Source organism: Pygocentrus nattereri, chromosome 16 (assembly GCF_015220715.1).
Source record: "Pygocentrus nattereri isolate fPygNat1 chromosome 16, fPygNat1.pri, whole genome shotgun sequence".
Taxonomy (NCBI): domain Eukaryota; kingdom Metazoa; phylum Chordata; class Actinopteri; order Characiformes; family Serrasalmidae; genus Pygocentrus; species Pygocentrus nattereri.
Genome location: NC_051226.1, coordinates 26,528,524 through 26,544,763, shown reverse-complemented (window position 1 = coordinate 26,544,763; position 16,240 = coordinate 26,528,524). Strand labels below are relative to the sequence as shown.

General features: G+C 39.4%; 1 protein-coding gene across 1 annotated transcript in view; it reads left to right on the top strand.

Moving 5' to 3' along the window:
* Positions 1-1,353: 1,353 nt before the first annotated feature.
* Positions 1,354-16,240, top strand: part of rnf121 (ring finger protein 121) — a 17,023-nt gene continuing 2,136 nt past the window's right edge. The window contains exons 1-8 of the mRNA XM_017701157.2: positions 1,354-1,500; positions 3,098-3,135; positions 3,363-3,504; positions 4,601-4,755; positions 5,100-5,207; positions 7,776-7,896; positions 8,892-9,025; positions 14,135-14,236. Coding sequence (XP_017556646.1) covers positions 1,423-1,500; positions 3,098-3,135; positions 3,363-3,504; positions 4,601-4,755; positions 5,100-5,207; positions 7,776-7,896; positions 8,892-9,025; positions 14,135-14,236 — 878 coding nt within the window. The 5' untranslated portion in view covers positions 1,354-1,422. The remainder of the gene's footprint in view (positions 1,501-3,097; positions 3,136-3,362; positions 3,505-4,600; positions 4,756-5,099; positions 5,208-7,775; positions 7,897-8,891; positions 9,026-14,134; positions 14,237-16,240) is intronic.

Below are 16,240 nucleotides of genomic sequence, written 5' to 3'. Positions count from 1 at the left end.
GTAGCTGGATGTAGCTTCTAACTGCTCACCTTCTAGTTTGAGAATGGTATTAATAAACAATGGAGAAGAGCCGGCCATCAACATCTTCTTATATGTTCTAAGCACTATGAAGACGCTGCACAGGACACAGCCTGAAAATCTGCACAAGAACAACAAACCAAGCGTGGCAGAAAGCACGTTATGAGACGACCACAAAGGAAGTCCCCAAAGTCCTTCTGGTTGCTAGGGTTCCAGATGAGCCATTTGATTATACAATCGGATGGCTGGATGTGGTTCTGTGCCAGGACAGCTGTGGACATATTTGGAAAGCAGGAGAAGTGAAAAGCAAAGCTGAAGAACAGGAAAAGAGAAGAATAGAAAAAGACACATTGAAACTGAGAAAGAAGACCTTGAGGTTTTGTGGGAAGGAGGAGTAGATGAAAAAAATAGGGCCAAAGGAGCAGAAGAAATTGGAGAGGCAGAAGAGATAAGAGAAAAAGTATTTGAGAAGGAGAAGCTTTAAAATCATTAATATAAGTAAAAGGAGATCACAAGGAAAGAGGATTGAAAAAAGTTACTAAAGGCTGGCAGAAGGAACAAATGATGAAGAAAAAAGAGGATGGAGAAAAGGAGAACATAAAAAAGAACTGGAGAAGAAAGAAGAACATAGACAGACTGAGAAAGAATATATATATATATATATATATATATATATATATATATATATATATATATATATATATAATCTTTTGTACAGGTCACATTTATGTATATATATATATATATATATATATATATAATCTTTTGTACAGGTCACATTTATGTTGTGTTCCCCATGTTAAACTCAATCAATAAAGAATAATTGTGCATTTAAAAAATGCAGAAGTCATTAACAAAACATCAAAAAAACATACCATTTGACCGGGGTGCCTAAATTTTTGCACAAGTAAATATCACTTGCTTGGACTCTACAGGCTGCATTTCTGCATTTCACACTTACATAGTTTAAGAGGTAATGGGGATGATAACCAAAAACAGGCCTGTATTGCCAGGAGTGATGTAAAAATAAATCAGTCACATTATATTAAATTCTTTGATTGTGATTAGTGTTTTTAACACTTATTGTCTAAAACCTTCCAGCAGTTGTCTGTTTACGGGTCGCAGCGACATCGTCTTAGCTTGTAGGCCTTTGGCTGCGATCCAATTTGCGTACTTGTGCTCGAACTAGGACTCCAGGTAGGGCGAGGAGTTCTGGCCGCCTCATATGAGTGCTCGAGTGAGATAAGCGTTCTAGTTAAGGGGACAAGTGCTCGTATTGGACGGCAGCCCATGCCTCCTCGAACGGAAAAGGAACGCGTATGGCTGCTGGCGATTGGCTCACTCGCCGCGTAACCCGGAAGGTGCCGCGGTGAGCAGTCGGGCTGTCGGTGAGCGCTCCCGAAGATGGCGGGGGTGTTTGAGGTGGAGGTTGACGGTGTGGAGCACGACCACGGACACGGAGTCCATGACGAGGCCGCTCAGGTACAGAGACCCCCGTGTCTCGAGCTGTCTGAGTCTCGAAGGCGGCTCGCGCAGTAGAAGTGCAGCGAGGTCGCGCGCCGGTGACGGAGCGCCGGAGCAGATTAGCTCAGTTAGCTCGGAGCGCTTACAGACACATTCCGGCGGTTTTCAGCGGAGAATACACGCCTGTTTCACAGTTTTCTGAAATGATTTTGAGGTTTTAAAAGTGACAAATGCTCTGTTGCCCGATGTGTCCTTTCGAGTAAAGCGCGGGGCGAAATGGACGTCGATTCCCGTCAACGGCAGCTGTGGTCAGCAGTCGCTCAGACCAAACCGGGGCTTTAAACGCCGCACCGTGAACTGCCTCGCGGTTTCTGTCGACTATTACACACGAGATATTATGTCATCTGTCCCGGAAGGCGGACCACATTACAGAGAGACCTCCGTGACCGCATCGGTCACTGAAGACCCCATTTGACCCCCAGTGACCAGAGCGGCTCACCTGCTCGAAGCAGTGTGTGTGTTTTCGTGGCACAGGCTTATTGGGCTTAGGAGGGCTTACTGTGGACGACTCGGGCGATTATTATTTCTTTATTTTCTCTGTTTAACTTGGTTTGCGGTTTGGCAGTTGTTAGATGGAGACAAAATAGACCCCCGGGTGGTTGTTGTTTGGGGGGAGGAGTTTCGTTGCGAAATGAACCGCTTTCAAGACTTTTCTGTGTTTTACATTCTTTTTCAGCAGAAATGTCAGTGCTGTGATATTTCTGATAAGTGGTTTACAGGGTGTACAACTTGATGAAGTGGTCAGGGAGTGTGTGTTTATAAGGAGGGCTTCGCTCCTGAAAGCGTTATAAACTAATGTTACTTTCAAGGTTTTTTTTTTATTTTTATAAAATAGATTTTTTTTTCATCTCCACAATATCACCCACCTCTGTCCTGTGACACTGATTCACGTCTTCATAAAAATATCCTTCTTTTTATCTTGCTGTCTTGCAACAGCTTCGAAATGATTAAAACTGCTGCTCGTTTACTTCTCTATTTCAAAAAACTGCTCACTTCAGCTCAGTTTCCCTCAGTTTCACTGCTTGCCCATTTCTTTCTCCACAGAGAACACACTTTTTTTGTGTGTGTGTGTGTGTGTGTGTGTGTCTCTGCTGTCGGATCAAAACCTTGTATCTCCAAGATGGTTACAGGAGAAGGAAAAGAAACATACTTTACTCTTAATGTTAGTCAATGGAACCGGAGTTTTGTCCACATCAATTTGCGTCATTTCTTTTGGTCTGTTCGTCATCAAATGTACACACAATGTAAAATATTTGTATTTTTTATTACAATTTTTATTATTTAGAATTTTATTAGGTATTTTCAAGTTATGCCAAAAACTGAAAAAAGGATTAAAATGGAGACACAGTGTTTTGTTCCGACAGCAGCGATGTGTGTATATGTGTGTAACATACACACACAAACTTTTATTTATGTGTTCATTTATATGTATAGCATGAATCAGCTGTCATGTGGTGAAACGGGCAGCTACTGTGTACCTCCCTTATATTCTGCATTATTAGTGTGAATGAAACATTGCCTGCAGAGTTAAAAAGGTTTGTAATTTTATCTTCAGATTGACCTGTCCCAGCTCTCACCAGAGGAGAAATGGAGGTTTGTGCCTTTTTTGATTGCTCTTATGTTATCAGTGTAGACTTCATTCTTTGCAGATAGGCTAATTTGTCTCTGACTGCTTGGCCTGAAGGTCTAGTGTTGAAATAAAAGCAGTTGCTTGTTTACAAAACACAGTGTGCTTGTGTGTGCGTGCGTGTGTGCGTGCGTGCGCGTGTGTGCGCGTGTGTGTGTGTGTGTGTGTGTGCGTGTGTGTATCTGTCTTTCAGACTGGAACATGCAAGAATGCATGCCAAGCACAAAGGACACGAGGCCATGCATGCGGAGATGGTTCTCATCCTCATCGTCACTCTTGTGGTAGCCCAGCTTGTCCTGGTTCAGTGGAAGCAGAGGCACCCCAAATCTTATAATGTGAGTCCACGTTGCATGCATCTGCACAAAAAGCACACTCGCGTGGCAGATGCACTCAAATAGTATTTGTTTCTGGGTAGAATTGAGTCTTATTTAAAACTTCACTTTTAATTTAATCACTATGTATCATCAGAATGATGCAGGGTGGGTTGCTGACCTTTGCTCTGCTTTACCACTAGGTGGAGAGCTTGTATACTGATGGTTTCTGTGGCTGCTGATTTTGCATTCTTGTTGACCATAGACAGATTATTAAATCCAGGACCGACCTCCTCCCTCCCCAGCTACCAAGCAGTTTTGTGATGTTTCAATTGCTCATTTTATATTGGCTCACTGATTTCTTGATAGGTTGTGTGGCTTGTTTGTCACCTTATTGTAAATCTATGTCTGTCGTCTATGCTGTGCATATTATAAATGTAGAGTATTACAGTGTTACTATTAAACTGTGCTCAACCGACCACTAGAGGGCTCTCCATCAGCATAGTCATAATAGATCTGGTTGTCCATCCCTGATGTTGACTCATTCTCAGTTGTCAGTGGTATGAGTACATTCATACTCCACGTTGTTAGCATGACCTGCCCTGTGTACAAGTTATTTATTAATCCTTGCTTGGTCATTGTGTAGAGATTACACGTTATCAGCTGAGCATGTTTTTGATGTTGATGACCTCATGATGATTTGTATGCTCATGATTTACAAATCATGTTGTTTTTCAGCAGTTGAGGCATGGCTTCCTTGAAATCCTAGGTTTCGCAATGCTAATAGTGGTGTTTAGCTATCCTGTAAATTAATGTTTGAAAATGAATATTGGGTTATATTTTTTGGGTTAACTCTTGTGCCTCTGCAGTTGGCTTCTTCCATTTGGCAATAAGTAAGACATCAGATTAGTAAACTACAGTTCAGTAGGCTGTAGTGATTAAAATATGCCAGTACACATTTTCTTCACACGGAAGAGGTTTTGAGGTGTTATTCAGACACAACTTGCCTGCAGTTTAGAAACTATACATGGAAATTGTTTCTGGTCTCCATTTTTGTTACTACTATTATTATTATTTTTGAGTGGTGCATTATGGTAATGTACTGTCCGGTTTTTTGTAGTTGGTGACCCTCTTTCAGATGTGGGTTGTCCCTCTTTACTTCACCACAAAGCTGCACTGGTGGCGATTTCTGGTGACGTGGTTCATCTTCTCCGTGGTCACAGCCTTTATCACGTTCCGTGCTACTCGCAAACCGCTGGAATGCACAACACCAAGGTAAGAATGATATGCAGCAATGTTGGTTACACTAGCAGTAATGCTTTGTGTACAGAACTGCAGTTGTGACAGTGTTGACCAAGGTCAGCGGTCTACTTTTACATTTTTTTAAAATCAGGAACAACTTTTGTCAGGGACTGCAGGAGGGAAAACCTGAGCATCTGCGTACAAGCCATGACTCATTACTGTTCACTTACTATAGTTTCCAGTTCAGTCACTTATTTGTCACCCTATTGCTAAACACATGTTTTTCTTGATAAATCCCTCTGTTGTGTGTGTGTGTGTGTGTGTGTGTGTGTGTGTGTGTGTGTGTGTGTGTGTGTGTGTGTGTGTGTGTGTTTTAGGCTGGTGTACAAATGGTTTCTTCTCTTGTATAAGATAAGCTACACCACTGGAATTGTGGGATACGCTGTAGTCATGTTCACTCTCTTTGGAATCAATCTGATATTTAGGTAAGTTGTGCAGTCCATAAAATATACATCATACTGAAAATGAATGAGATTTATATGTGGAGGTGACCATGCATCTCACACATGCCTCATTAATACCTATTAGACACGATCATGAGTTGTCAGTTTATTAGGCACATGCTCCTCTTTCACCCAGATTTTAAAATTGTGTAAAATTAAGTGACTACAGTGTGTAGTAGAAGTCAGGCAGACCAGTTTCTTGTATCAGGCAGTGTAAAGTTACCTCCACACATAAAAGCTGGGTGCCTTTCTGCAAAATTCACTGCTTTCAATAATGGTTATGCCCCTGATATGAATAATATAGATTTGATGAGATTTTTAATTTTGGGAATTTGGGGCTCTCTTGCCATCACAGAATTTTGAGGAAGAACCTATCATCTCACTGAAACACAGCACTGCAGCAGATCAATCATTATTCAGCCAACTCACAGATAATTAAATCTTTATTGGCCAATCTATGATATTGTTACTGAAAAGTGCCCTGTTGAGTGAGTGGTAGAAGTTGGTTTCATTTTCACATTTCTATTTGTTTGCAGTGAAGATGGTCAACTATATCACTGTGGGGGTTTTTTAAACTTATTTATTTATTGTCTGAAAGTTTTGTTGATTTCTGTGGAGTGATGTAACCGCTTAGTAGCCTCCAGCAAAATCCGTCATAAATAGCAATTGTTAGGGTTCATGTATGATGTGCCATTTTGGAGGCAATAGAACGCAAATGATGAGCCAGGTGTCTTCTGTTTATAGTGAATGTGTTCTGTTAAATTTTGAACACATTATCTTTTGGTGTAACACATAATTTTAACAAGTCAAAATACCTACATTTTTTTTGTAACAGAGTAATTTTTATACAAGTTTTGAAACTTGTATTAACATAGTTCTTGAACTGAATAAGCAAAATAAGCCCACAACGGTTATCTCTGTGTTTTAGTCTCTAAGTGCACCATAGTTTTCATGTTTAAAATCATCTAAAATTAGTCTCCTAGGAACTATACAACTGGACCTCGCTAGAGAAGATGGGCTTTTGAATTTACCTTTATCCCTTCTCATTTCTGTTTTGTAATAGCCGTTGTAAGGTGTGCTCCTTATAGCATCTTGCAAAAAGCTGTCTTTCTATGCTTTTTAACATCAAAAACGTATGAATAGCAAAAATTATCAGTGATTTATACATGTGTAACAGACTGCTGCCATGATCCAAAAATGTGACTGAGCGTTGTGGGAAATGGCATTCTATTATTTATGGCATTGGATACTATTGCGGTGTTTGAGTACCGAAGGCCGTAAACAACCAGCACCAGTCACCAACTCAACTACAACTGTCTCATGTTCAACTCAGACAGGGTTCCTGACTTAGTTTCAGCCACACAAAACTCAAAAAACACAACTCTTTTGACTTGTATATTAGTAATCCTTCAGTCTGGGCAAATGAAAGTGTGGTGTTTACAGTAAACAGGCAATTTGCATGAAACATGAGAAGGAAGCAGGTGGAATATTTTTCAGTGTCTGCTTTTCTCCATCTTCCCCTGAGAAAATTCCAGGCTGAATTGCCTACTGTTTTTCTCTGGACTTGGCGGTCTGATCATTTTAGCCCTGTTCGAGTACACCTCTCTGTGATTCTCCTTGTGTTGGAGGAAAAAATGTATTTTTGATCGCTGTTAATTAGTCTGCTAATGAATGCCATGTTGAACATTGAATCACACAACCATGGCTGTTTTGGAAAAGTTATTCAACGTTTTATTTAGTCTGGATGGGGGGCTTCAGCTCCATCCTCTCTACTCTGAAAGAGCATTAGAAGGAAGAAAAAGAAAATAGTCAGAAAAGCTAAATCCCACTGGCTCATTAAAGAGGTGATTTTAATGGCAGCTTCAGTAAAGCATTGCCTCACATTCGTATATGCATAATATCAAAGGTAGAGTATGAAACATACATCTACATTTGTGGAAAATGTAGCCCACTCTTTTTGTTATTTAATTTAGTGTTTCATTGCTGAGGTTTTTTTTTTTTTTTTTTTACAGACATCCTCTGATAAACCAAGCTTGTTCTGATGGGGCTAGATTCCTTTGAAAGCTGTGTTTGTGTAGTGTTTCAGTATTTAGTTTAGAGTCATATGGCAGCATGAGTAATGCTCAAATTTGCTTCTCTAAAGGTCAAAGTATTTTTTATTTCACTGTTTTGGATGTGAGGTAGGGTGGAGCTCATTGTCTTCTGCCCACTCAGAGTCAATTTTTGTGTGGTGTACATTTATATTATTGTATGTGTGGGGAGAATAGGAACTTCGTGTATATTTTTAGGATTCATTGGAAATAACTACAAAGTTCTGTGTTCCAAAAGCACGTGCAGGCAGACGTGCTCAACAAAAAAGTGATGAGCAAAGTAACATGTCCATCAAAATGAATAATATAATAGTGCAAATGAAAATCAGTCACCCTGAATAATCTACAGATGTTACGTTTGAAGGGTTTTATATTAAGTAGTTAATTTGTTCAATTTAACTAGTATTTGAGTGACAGTTCCATAATTTTTAAGTTCCCTTTTCCTACCTTTTCCTCCCAGAATAAAGCCTGAAGACGCCATGGACTTTGGGGTGTCCTTGCTCTTTTATGGCCTGTACTATGGAGTCCTTGGCAGGGACTTTGCAGAGATGTGCGCAGACTTCATGGCATCTACAGTAGGGGTAGGTTGTGAATATGCTGTTTTCAGCAACCTATAAATAACTAACCATATTAAACATGAGAGTAACCTGTGAGTAACTTTAAACCCAGCATACACTACATGATTTTTAGCCCAATTTTAACCCTGATTTGCCTCTTCTGACAAATGAAAAAAAATGTGAAACAATTTTATAGGTGGGGGAACTCAATCAGAAGGAATTTGTGGTGAAAGGAATCAATCTTTAGCCCTTTTATCTAGCTCTGGAATGACGAGAGGCCTCCCAGTAGTGTAAAATGGTCAACAACGTAACTGATTTTATTCAGACAGTGACAAATGAGAGAGCTAGGAGGGAGAAAAAAGATTATGCATGCCGCTTATGCAGTGGGACAAGAGCCTCTAATATTTTGGTAATATATGGACCCAGGTGTCAAGGCACACGTTTTAGTTTTAAGTCAGCTGCTAATTTGTAATATTTCCTCATCTCTCACTGTCAAACAGAATGAAAGCGGCATTTCTTAACCACATATTCATCTAGTGTTCCAGTGTTTGTGTTCTTGCTATGTTTCTAATGTGTTCATGAAAGTACAAACAGGTCTGGTCTGCTTTGGGTGAGATTTGGGACTTTTTGTGTATTTCATAGCTGACACCAATTATGTGCGGTACATTTTGTATTATCGTCTATTGTGCACACCATCACAACAGAAAAACAAAAAATTATGCAAAATCTAATGTTAAATGTGATCATTTTTTCGAAGTCTGTTAAGGCTGTTTTATGCTTCTGCAGCTTTGTTTCTGTGAACATGAATATAAACATTTGTAACATCAAATTCTCCTGCCAGCCAGTCTTGAACTCCTTGTTTTGAGATGCAGAGATTTTTCATTGAATATGCAGATATGCTTCTTCACAGAAATATAAATCAGCTTTTAGGTGTTCAAGTCATGTAGTCTACACCTGGCTAGACTGTGCTGTCCTCTTCAACACTCTTTTTGATTTTTTTATTTTTTTTTATGGTTCAGTATTACAGTGCATCGGGGATGCCCACTAAGCACCTGTCCGACAGCATCTGTGCCGTTTGTGGCCAGCCCATCCTAGTGGACGTGGATGAGGAGGGCATCATGGAGAACACCTACAGGCTCTCCTGCAACCATGTGTATCCTTTAGCAGCAGCAGCAATGGCTCACAAATTTGATAATAATTTATCAACTGCAAAAGGCAGTCCGTTTGAGAATGTGTGATGTGGTATTGAACGTCTCTCCCACAATGCTGTCCATAGAGGTCAGCTGCACTCCTTTTCTGCCTTACAGAAGTTGTCGCAGGCAGATTTCTTGCAGTTCAGCCACAGATTTTTTTGTGAAATATGCTCCTCCATCTAAACATAGCCCAAGGCTTAATAATGAACATCTGAACACCATATGCTGATTCATAGGTGGTCACAAGCTTTATTGTAAAGCTCTCGCAGTGTCCGTGTATGTCAAGGAAGTAGAACATAGCTTGGCTCCAGAAATTCCAGAAGACTGAAATCCTACATTCTCAAGTACAGAGAATAGCTGGTGATCCAAAATATGAAAGAATTCTTCTGCCATTAGACAATATTGATGCAGCATTTCCTTGAATGGCCTGCGTGAGCTTGGTGTATTTCTTCACTTGATGTGTTTTTAGGTGTTCGTGTTGGTTGTGTTAAGAGAAGCACTGTTGCTGTTACAACATAAAATGCTATCATTGAGTACTATTCATGTGACCTTTTTGTTTGTTTTCCACTGTATGATACAGGAATGCAAGTTGAGAACATTGTGTGAATAGAGAACAACTTAAAAAAACACCCATGGAGCACTCTGCGTCAGCCCAGTGTCAGATTCCTTGCTTGTGATTTTTTTTTTTTTTTTTTTTTTTCTCTCTCCCCCCCTCCTATGTTTGGAATATGTTGGTGTTGTATGACACATTGATACGGTCTCCCTTAGATTTTCTTTTATACTATTTAAAATGTAAAATACTATTTATAATATGGCTTGGCTAAATACCCCATTATTATTTACTGAGAGATGTGCATCCATATTGCGCAGTATGCCCTGCTAGTCAACATCGTAAATTCAACATTAATCAATAGTCAAAGCTCAGTCCATTGCTTTCCATTTTGTATTAGTTCATTAATACATTAGTTGTCCCTAAACAACGACTGAGAGACTAGAAAACCACTGTCTTGTTTTAAAACGATGTGCGTCTATAACAAGTGTGCCATCGCCCATATGTTTTCTGAGCTGGACTGGTCTCCTCAGAGGTGAGTTTCGTTTCATGCAGGCACATACGCCCACGTTTCTGTGTAACACACTTATCATTTCCGAGCTGCAGTATGTAAACACCATTGCCCACTGCTGTTCATCAAATGTAGCGCATGAACTTTTAGTTGTTAAACATTACTGCTGTTTGTTATACATTATTTGCTGACCTCAGACTTGGAGAGGAATTGCTGTTCCGACAATTCCCTTTCATGTTTTTTTTTTTTTTTTTTGTTTTTCTTTTTTTCCGCTTCTTCCTCTTATCTTGGACATGAGGGGGAGGCAGGGCCCTTGCATGATTTGCGGGGCTCTTTGCAACTTGCATAGTGAGCTAACCAGCTATTGTTATTAATAATCATTTTGGTCTGCTAGACTTGGTACAGTTGACCACATGTTCAGCAGATTCCTCATCCTTTTTCTCCTCTCAGCTCAGGAGAACAAAGAGGCATATACTGAGGCCTTTCCCACCTGGAATTCTGTAAAGAACCGCCCTACTCTGCCTCTGAATGGCTAGTGCTTGTTGCCTTTGTTAGGAGTGAGTTGTGAGCAGTGAGCAGAGCCATAGCTCTAGTTCAGGGATGTTATAAATGAGACCAGTCATTTGTTGAAATATGAAGAGGAAAACTTGTAACGCTACACAAGGTGTCCGTTTGTGGGGAAAGTCCTGCCCTTCAGTAAAAACAGCCAATCAGCTCACTGATTGCATTGCAAGCATCATGGTCACTACTCAGGTAAGATTACAGAATTAAGAGGTTTCTGTAAAACAGCCTCTGGTCTTGTATGGCTGGAAATAACTGGTTAGGGTACAAATATTAGGGTCAGAATCAGTCATATCAGAGGCAGACTAAGGGTGGGTCTGCTCAGAATGTGGGTGGAAGAAAAAAAGAACCAGTACAGTGCAGGTGTACGTCTTTCTGAACTTTTTTTGTTGTTGGTCACCAGACCCACTGACTCCCCCTCCTTCACCCACCAAATAATTCTCCTTGAATCAGCATGAATCTCGTAGGTGACCTATTCAAAATAGTCAATTTTACAGAAACGTGAGGAGTTTGTATCATTGGAAGTAGTTCTACCTTCCAGGCATTTTGCAGCTTCTGATCCTCCCTGCTGCAAGTTGTGGAAAATGTCTGTTTATGGCACCAGCGCGACAGAGACATGGAGTGCAATAGGGAAGAATAACATTTGCAAGGATTGGACACAATATCTGATACTGTACCTTAAAACCAGTTCTTCTCATCAGATCAAATTGTTGTTGAGTTTACAGTTTCATTTTTTCCAAAGTTTGGCTGGTATGATAAGTTAACTAATTCCAGTGACCAAACATTGTGTTTCAACAAAGAATCAGTCCCCTGTAAGCCTTTACACAGAGTTATGTAGAGATTGAATTGGACAGGCTTCTCTAGAAGAATGTTGTCAGCATGTCAGTTTCCAACCAAACAAATGTGAGTGAACATAACCATTATGCACTATGAAGTAATGCTGGAAAAGGCAAGTCATGTTGTCACCATCACCTTTTACCAGCATCATAAAAAGAACTGTGTCCACATTCTTCTTTTAGCTTCTGTAAAATGCGTAACTGCATAGAACATAATTAACCACTGCAGATTGCAGAACAAAGTCCTGTGGATTTTCATGTAACGCTGATGCAAAGCTGATTTATATTCAAGTTTCAATTCAAGTTTATTTATATAGCGCTTTTTACAACAATGTTGTCACAAAGCAGCTTTACAAAAGTTTGAAAACATACAGTTACAACATATATCCCCCAGTGAGCAAGCCAGAGGTGACGGTGGCAAGGAAAAACTCCCTCAGTCTGGAGGAAGAAAACTTGGGAGGAACCAAGACTCACAAGGGGAGACCCGTCCTCCTCTGGTCAAACAATATTTACAGTTTAATAAGCTAAATACCAAATAGAAGCTAAGAGGATCTCTGTTTGAAGTCTGGATGGTAACGCTTTAGAAACTGCACTGGTAGTGAGCTGGAACATCCTGTCTTAGTGCTGGTACATCTGGATGGCACAGTGATGTAATTGAGGGTGTTGCAGTTGGCACAAATGAACAGGAGAGTGGGTTGGTGATGGTGAGGAGGAGGCCCTGATGGTCAGTCTTCCAACAGTATTCAGCAGGATGGGAGGGCAGTCATTAGCTTAGGAAGAGTAAAGAGACAAAATTGATATTGTGTTTAACCAAGATGCATTCATGTGGCCATGTTTAATTTTATTTTATTAGGACATTTTCTGGAGTAAGACTCGTGAAATGAAAGTAAATACATTCTTGGTAAACATGGGCAAACTGTATAGCTGGTGACAAGGAATCACCATGGTTTGCTAACAGTACACAAAAAAGGGGAACTTTTACTTTTCACTTCCATGCGCAGAAATGTAAAATTCCATGTGTGTCACATGTTTGGTACGCAATCAGGGTTCTCAAGCCTGTCATTTGTGTGATCCTGTATGTCAGAGATTTGTGCACAGTCAGCAAGGCCATATAATGTTTCTATGGAGGAGCAAATAGAAACTTGTGAAAATAAAGGACTATTAATGTATCTGGTCTCTTTAAAAGCAACAAATTTTGTTGTTGGAGGAAAAGCCAAATTTTGTGGCATTTTCAGTCAAGTCTTCAAAAAACTGGTCCATCCTGCAACATTACTGAGAATTATAAGTATTACTAAGGCAAGATACGACCATGGATTAGTTAGGATTGCTCCCTGCAAATGTTGTCATTGTCGTTGTCATCTTAACCCCCCCCCATCTCATTTGTTGCTGTTAATTTTAGCCTGAATTTTGAGCTGGATAATTTGTGTACATGTTCATGTTATTTCTGATTTATTATTGGGAAGCTTCGGGAGAGTTACAGGTGTACTTTTCACGGTTTTAAATCAAATATTTTGTCATTGAACCCTTTGCAAATTTCACGATGGACAGTATGATATAAGGCTTGTCATATTCCTTGTCATATGCAGGTCATGCTAGCTTAAGTCTCATGTTAATATTAAAGGTCACATTCCCCTTTACAACTTTGCGTATTAACCTTTTGAAAGACTTGGAACAAGTTGTGAAAGATGTGAAAAGTAAAACATTAAACAAAGAGACTTGTACTGAGCCAAATACTGTTAGTCATGAGACGGGTTGCGTACATGTGTAACTAAAATCTGGAAAAAAATTTTTTTTTTAAATAGTAAATACTTTCACATTCTGTAATAAACCATAATTTATTTTAGGGCTAGTATTGAATAAGTATTTGAGTACTTCGTCGGAGACACCAGCAAAATGCAGTTTAAAATGCAGTTTGTGCCAGTCCTGCTGGGAACCTCACGTGTTCTTTGTGTGTTCTTTTGTGGTGTTCACATCTCTATGCACTAGTGTTTCAAGCTAAGTGACATTTGTGTCATGTGGTATTAGTTTTACTAAACACAGGTCAGAATGTTCTTTGTTTCTCATCATTTTTAGTTAGTCATTGTTTTATAGGTCTTGAAGGTCATTGAAGTGCAAGGCTACCTGTCATGCTGTTCATAATGAGCACTTGTGATCTTTTGTTTTTACCAACTTTCAAATGGAGAAGCAATGGATTCTGGCTTAAGTAGGCACCGCAGAGGCCTGCAGCATCTTGTATGTTGTTGGATTCTTTTTGTTTTACTTACCCATTTGATCACTTACCTCGGTTCAGTACCACTTTGTAGTAATGCCTATACAAAAATCACCCGGACATTTATCTTTTGCAGCCCTTGCCAAATTCAGTATTAAACTACCAAAATATAAATTTAAGTCAGATCAGACAGGGGTTAAAGACTTTTTGATGGCACCATGTGTTTAAGTTCTATAGTAACATCTCTGTCTTTTACATCTTGGGCAAAACACCACAGCACCCTTTTTATTTTTATTTATTTTTGTGTTCTTTCCACTATTTTGGAGGCCTGTGCATTTTATTGTAGCTGTGAAAAGAATCATAAATATCCAACTGTTTCCTCCTTAACTCATTTTCTTCCAGATTCCATGAGTTTTGCATACGAGGCTGGTGCATTGTGGGTAAGAAGCAGACATGTCCATACTGCAAAGAAAAGGTGGACCTCAAAAGGATGTTCAGTAACCCGTATCCTTTCTTCTGTCATTGTTGACTTTGTTATTTTACTACTGAGATCTTCCATTTTATTGAGCAACAGGTGGAAAGCAGGCCTTTTACTTTTTCTTGTTAGGGTAAATAATTTGCTGTTATGTACAGAAAGTAAAATTCCCGTAGTTTTGCTTTGGGTAGAATGGACTTGGGATTACAAAACTGTTTCCTGTTTGTGAGAGATGAGCGTGCAAAAAAAACCTTTTAATCCCTTTCATTTCCCCAGGCTTTTAGAGTGCCGTAAAAATGAATGGGTTTTTCAGTGTTCCCTGAAATGGTGTGTAATGCCTGGTCAGAAAAAGCATCTGTCTTGGAGAATGAAAAGCACCTAATAGAACCATCAGCTCAGAAAAGTTGGGAATTAAAAACGGTGTCAGCCCAGTGACGGTTCAGTAAGTCATACTGTTTATTACCAAAACCTGATGTATGATAAGACACTGACTCATGAAGAGAGATGTCTCTTATCAATAGTAGTTGCATTTTAATTTCACTTAGACTGAAACTATGGCAGAGATATGAGTAATGCTGGCTAGTTGACGTACTCCTGTGATGACTTAATAGTGGTAATGTGGTCAAGTATGATTTAGTAGTTTCGTAATTTAATAGTGAGTTTAAACTAGTAATATAAATGATTTATTCTTCTTATGAAATAGAATGATTTTCATATTGCTGAACCTTTTTTTAAGCATGTCTCAGGAACATGGCTAGTGCCACCCATCCAAATGATGGTGGTCAAAACCTTTTCAGAGACTTTTCAAAAATCACAGACAAGATTTCTAAGCATGTATAATTTCATTCTTCATACTAATTAAAATGTGCAAACATCCACCTAATTGGTACAGATACCCTAGTCTCAACTTCACGTAGGCAAAGCATTAATATATTCTGCTCGCAAAACTGGCCACAACTTTCAGGATTGTCAGTTGCATTCTGATTGGCTAATCTGATTAGCTAGCTGAATGTGTGCAGCATGTTTTATCATTCAGACTAGCCTAATACTAGTCAGCATTATTCTTATTATTCAGTAACGTCATTAAGAGGACCACATCGCCATGTGGGTAGGTATCCTAACTCTGTGCTCTGATAAAACTCGTCTCATCATGACCACAAAAAGATGAAAACTTGTGTAGACGCTTGAGATGCAGTCTCCAAACAAAGATACAAGGAGCATAGCTATAAATTAGCTAGATTGGTGGACTGCACCATATAGCCTGCATTTCTCCAGAGATTAAATATTCTGATCCATGATTTTCCAAAAGCTTTTTCCAAAAAAACATTTTTTTTACAACCCCAATTCCAGTGAAGTTGGGATGTTTTGTAAAACATAAATAACAACAGAATATTATGATTTGCAGATCCTTTTCAACCTATATTCAATTGAATACACTACAAAGACAAGATATTTAATGTTCAAACGGATGAACTTTATTGTTTATTTTGTTCTTTGTTGTGTATTTGCAAATATTCACTCATTTTGAATTTGATGCCTGCAACACGTTCCAAAGAAGTTGGGACAGGGGCAACAAAAGACTGGGAAAGTTGAGGAATGCTCAAAAAACACCTGTTTGGAACATTCAACAGGTGAACAGGTTAATTGGAAACAGGTGAGTGTTATGATTGGGTATAAAGGGTGCATCCCTGAAAGGCTCAGTCATTCACAAGCAAGGATGGGGCAAGGTTCACCACTTTGTGAACAACTGTGTGAGCAAATAGTCCAACCGTTTAAGAACAGCGTTTCTCAACGTGCAATTGCAAGGAATTTAGGGATTTCATCATCTACAGTCCATAATATCATCAAAAGATTCAGAGAATCTGGAGAAATCTCTGCAAGTAAGCAGCAAGGCAGAAAAACAAAATTGAATGCCCGTGACCTTCAATCCCTCAGGCAGCACTGCATTAAAATCCGACATCATTCTGTAACAGATATTACCACATGGGCTCAGGGGGTGTGTTAGTGCCCATGGCATGGGTAACTTGCACATC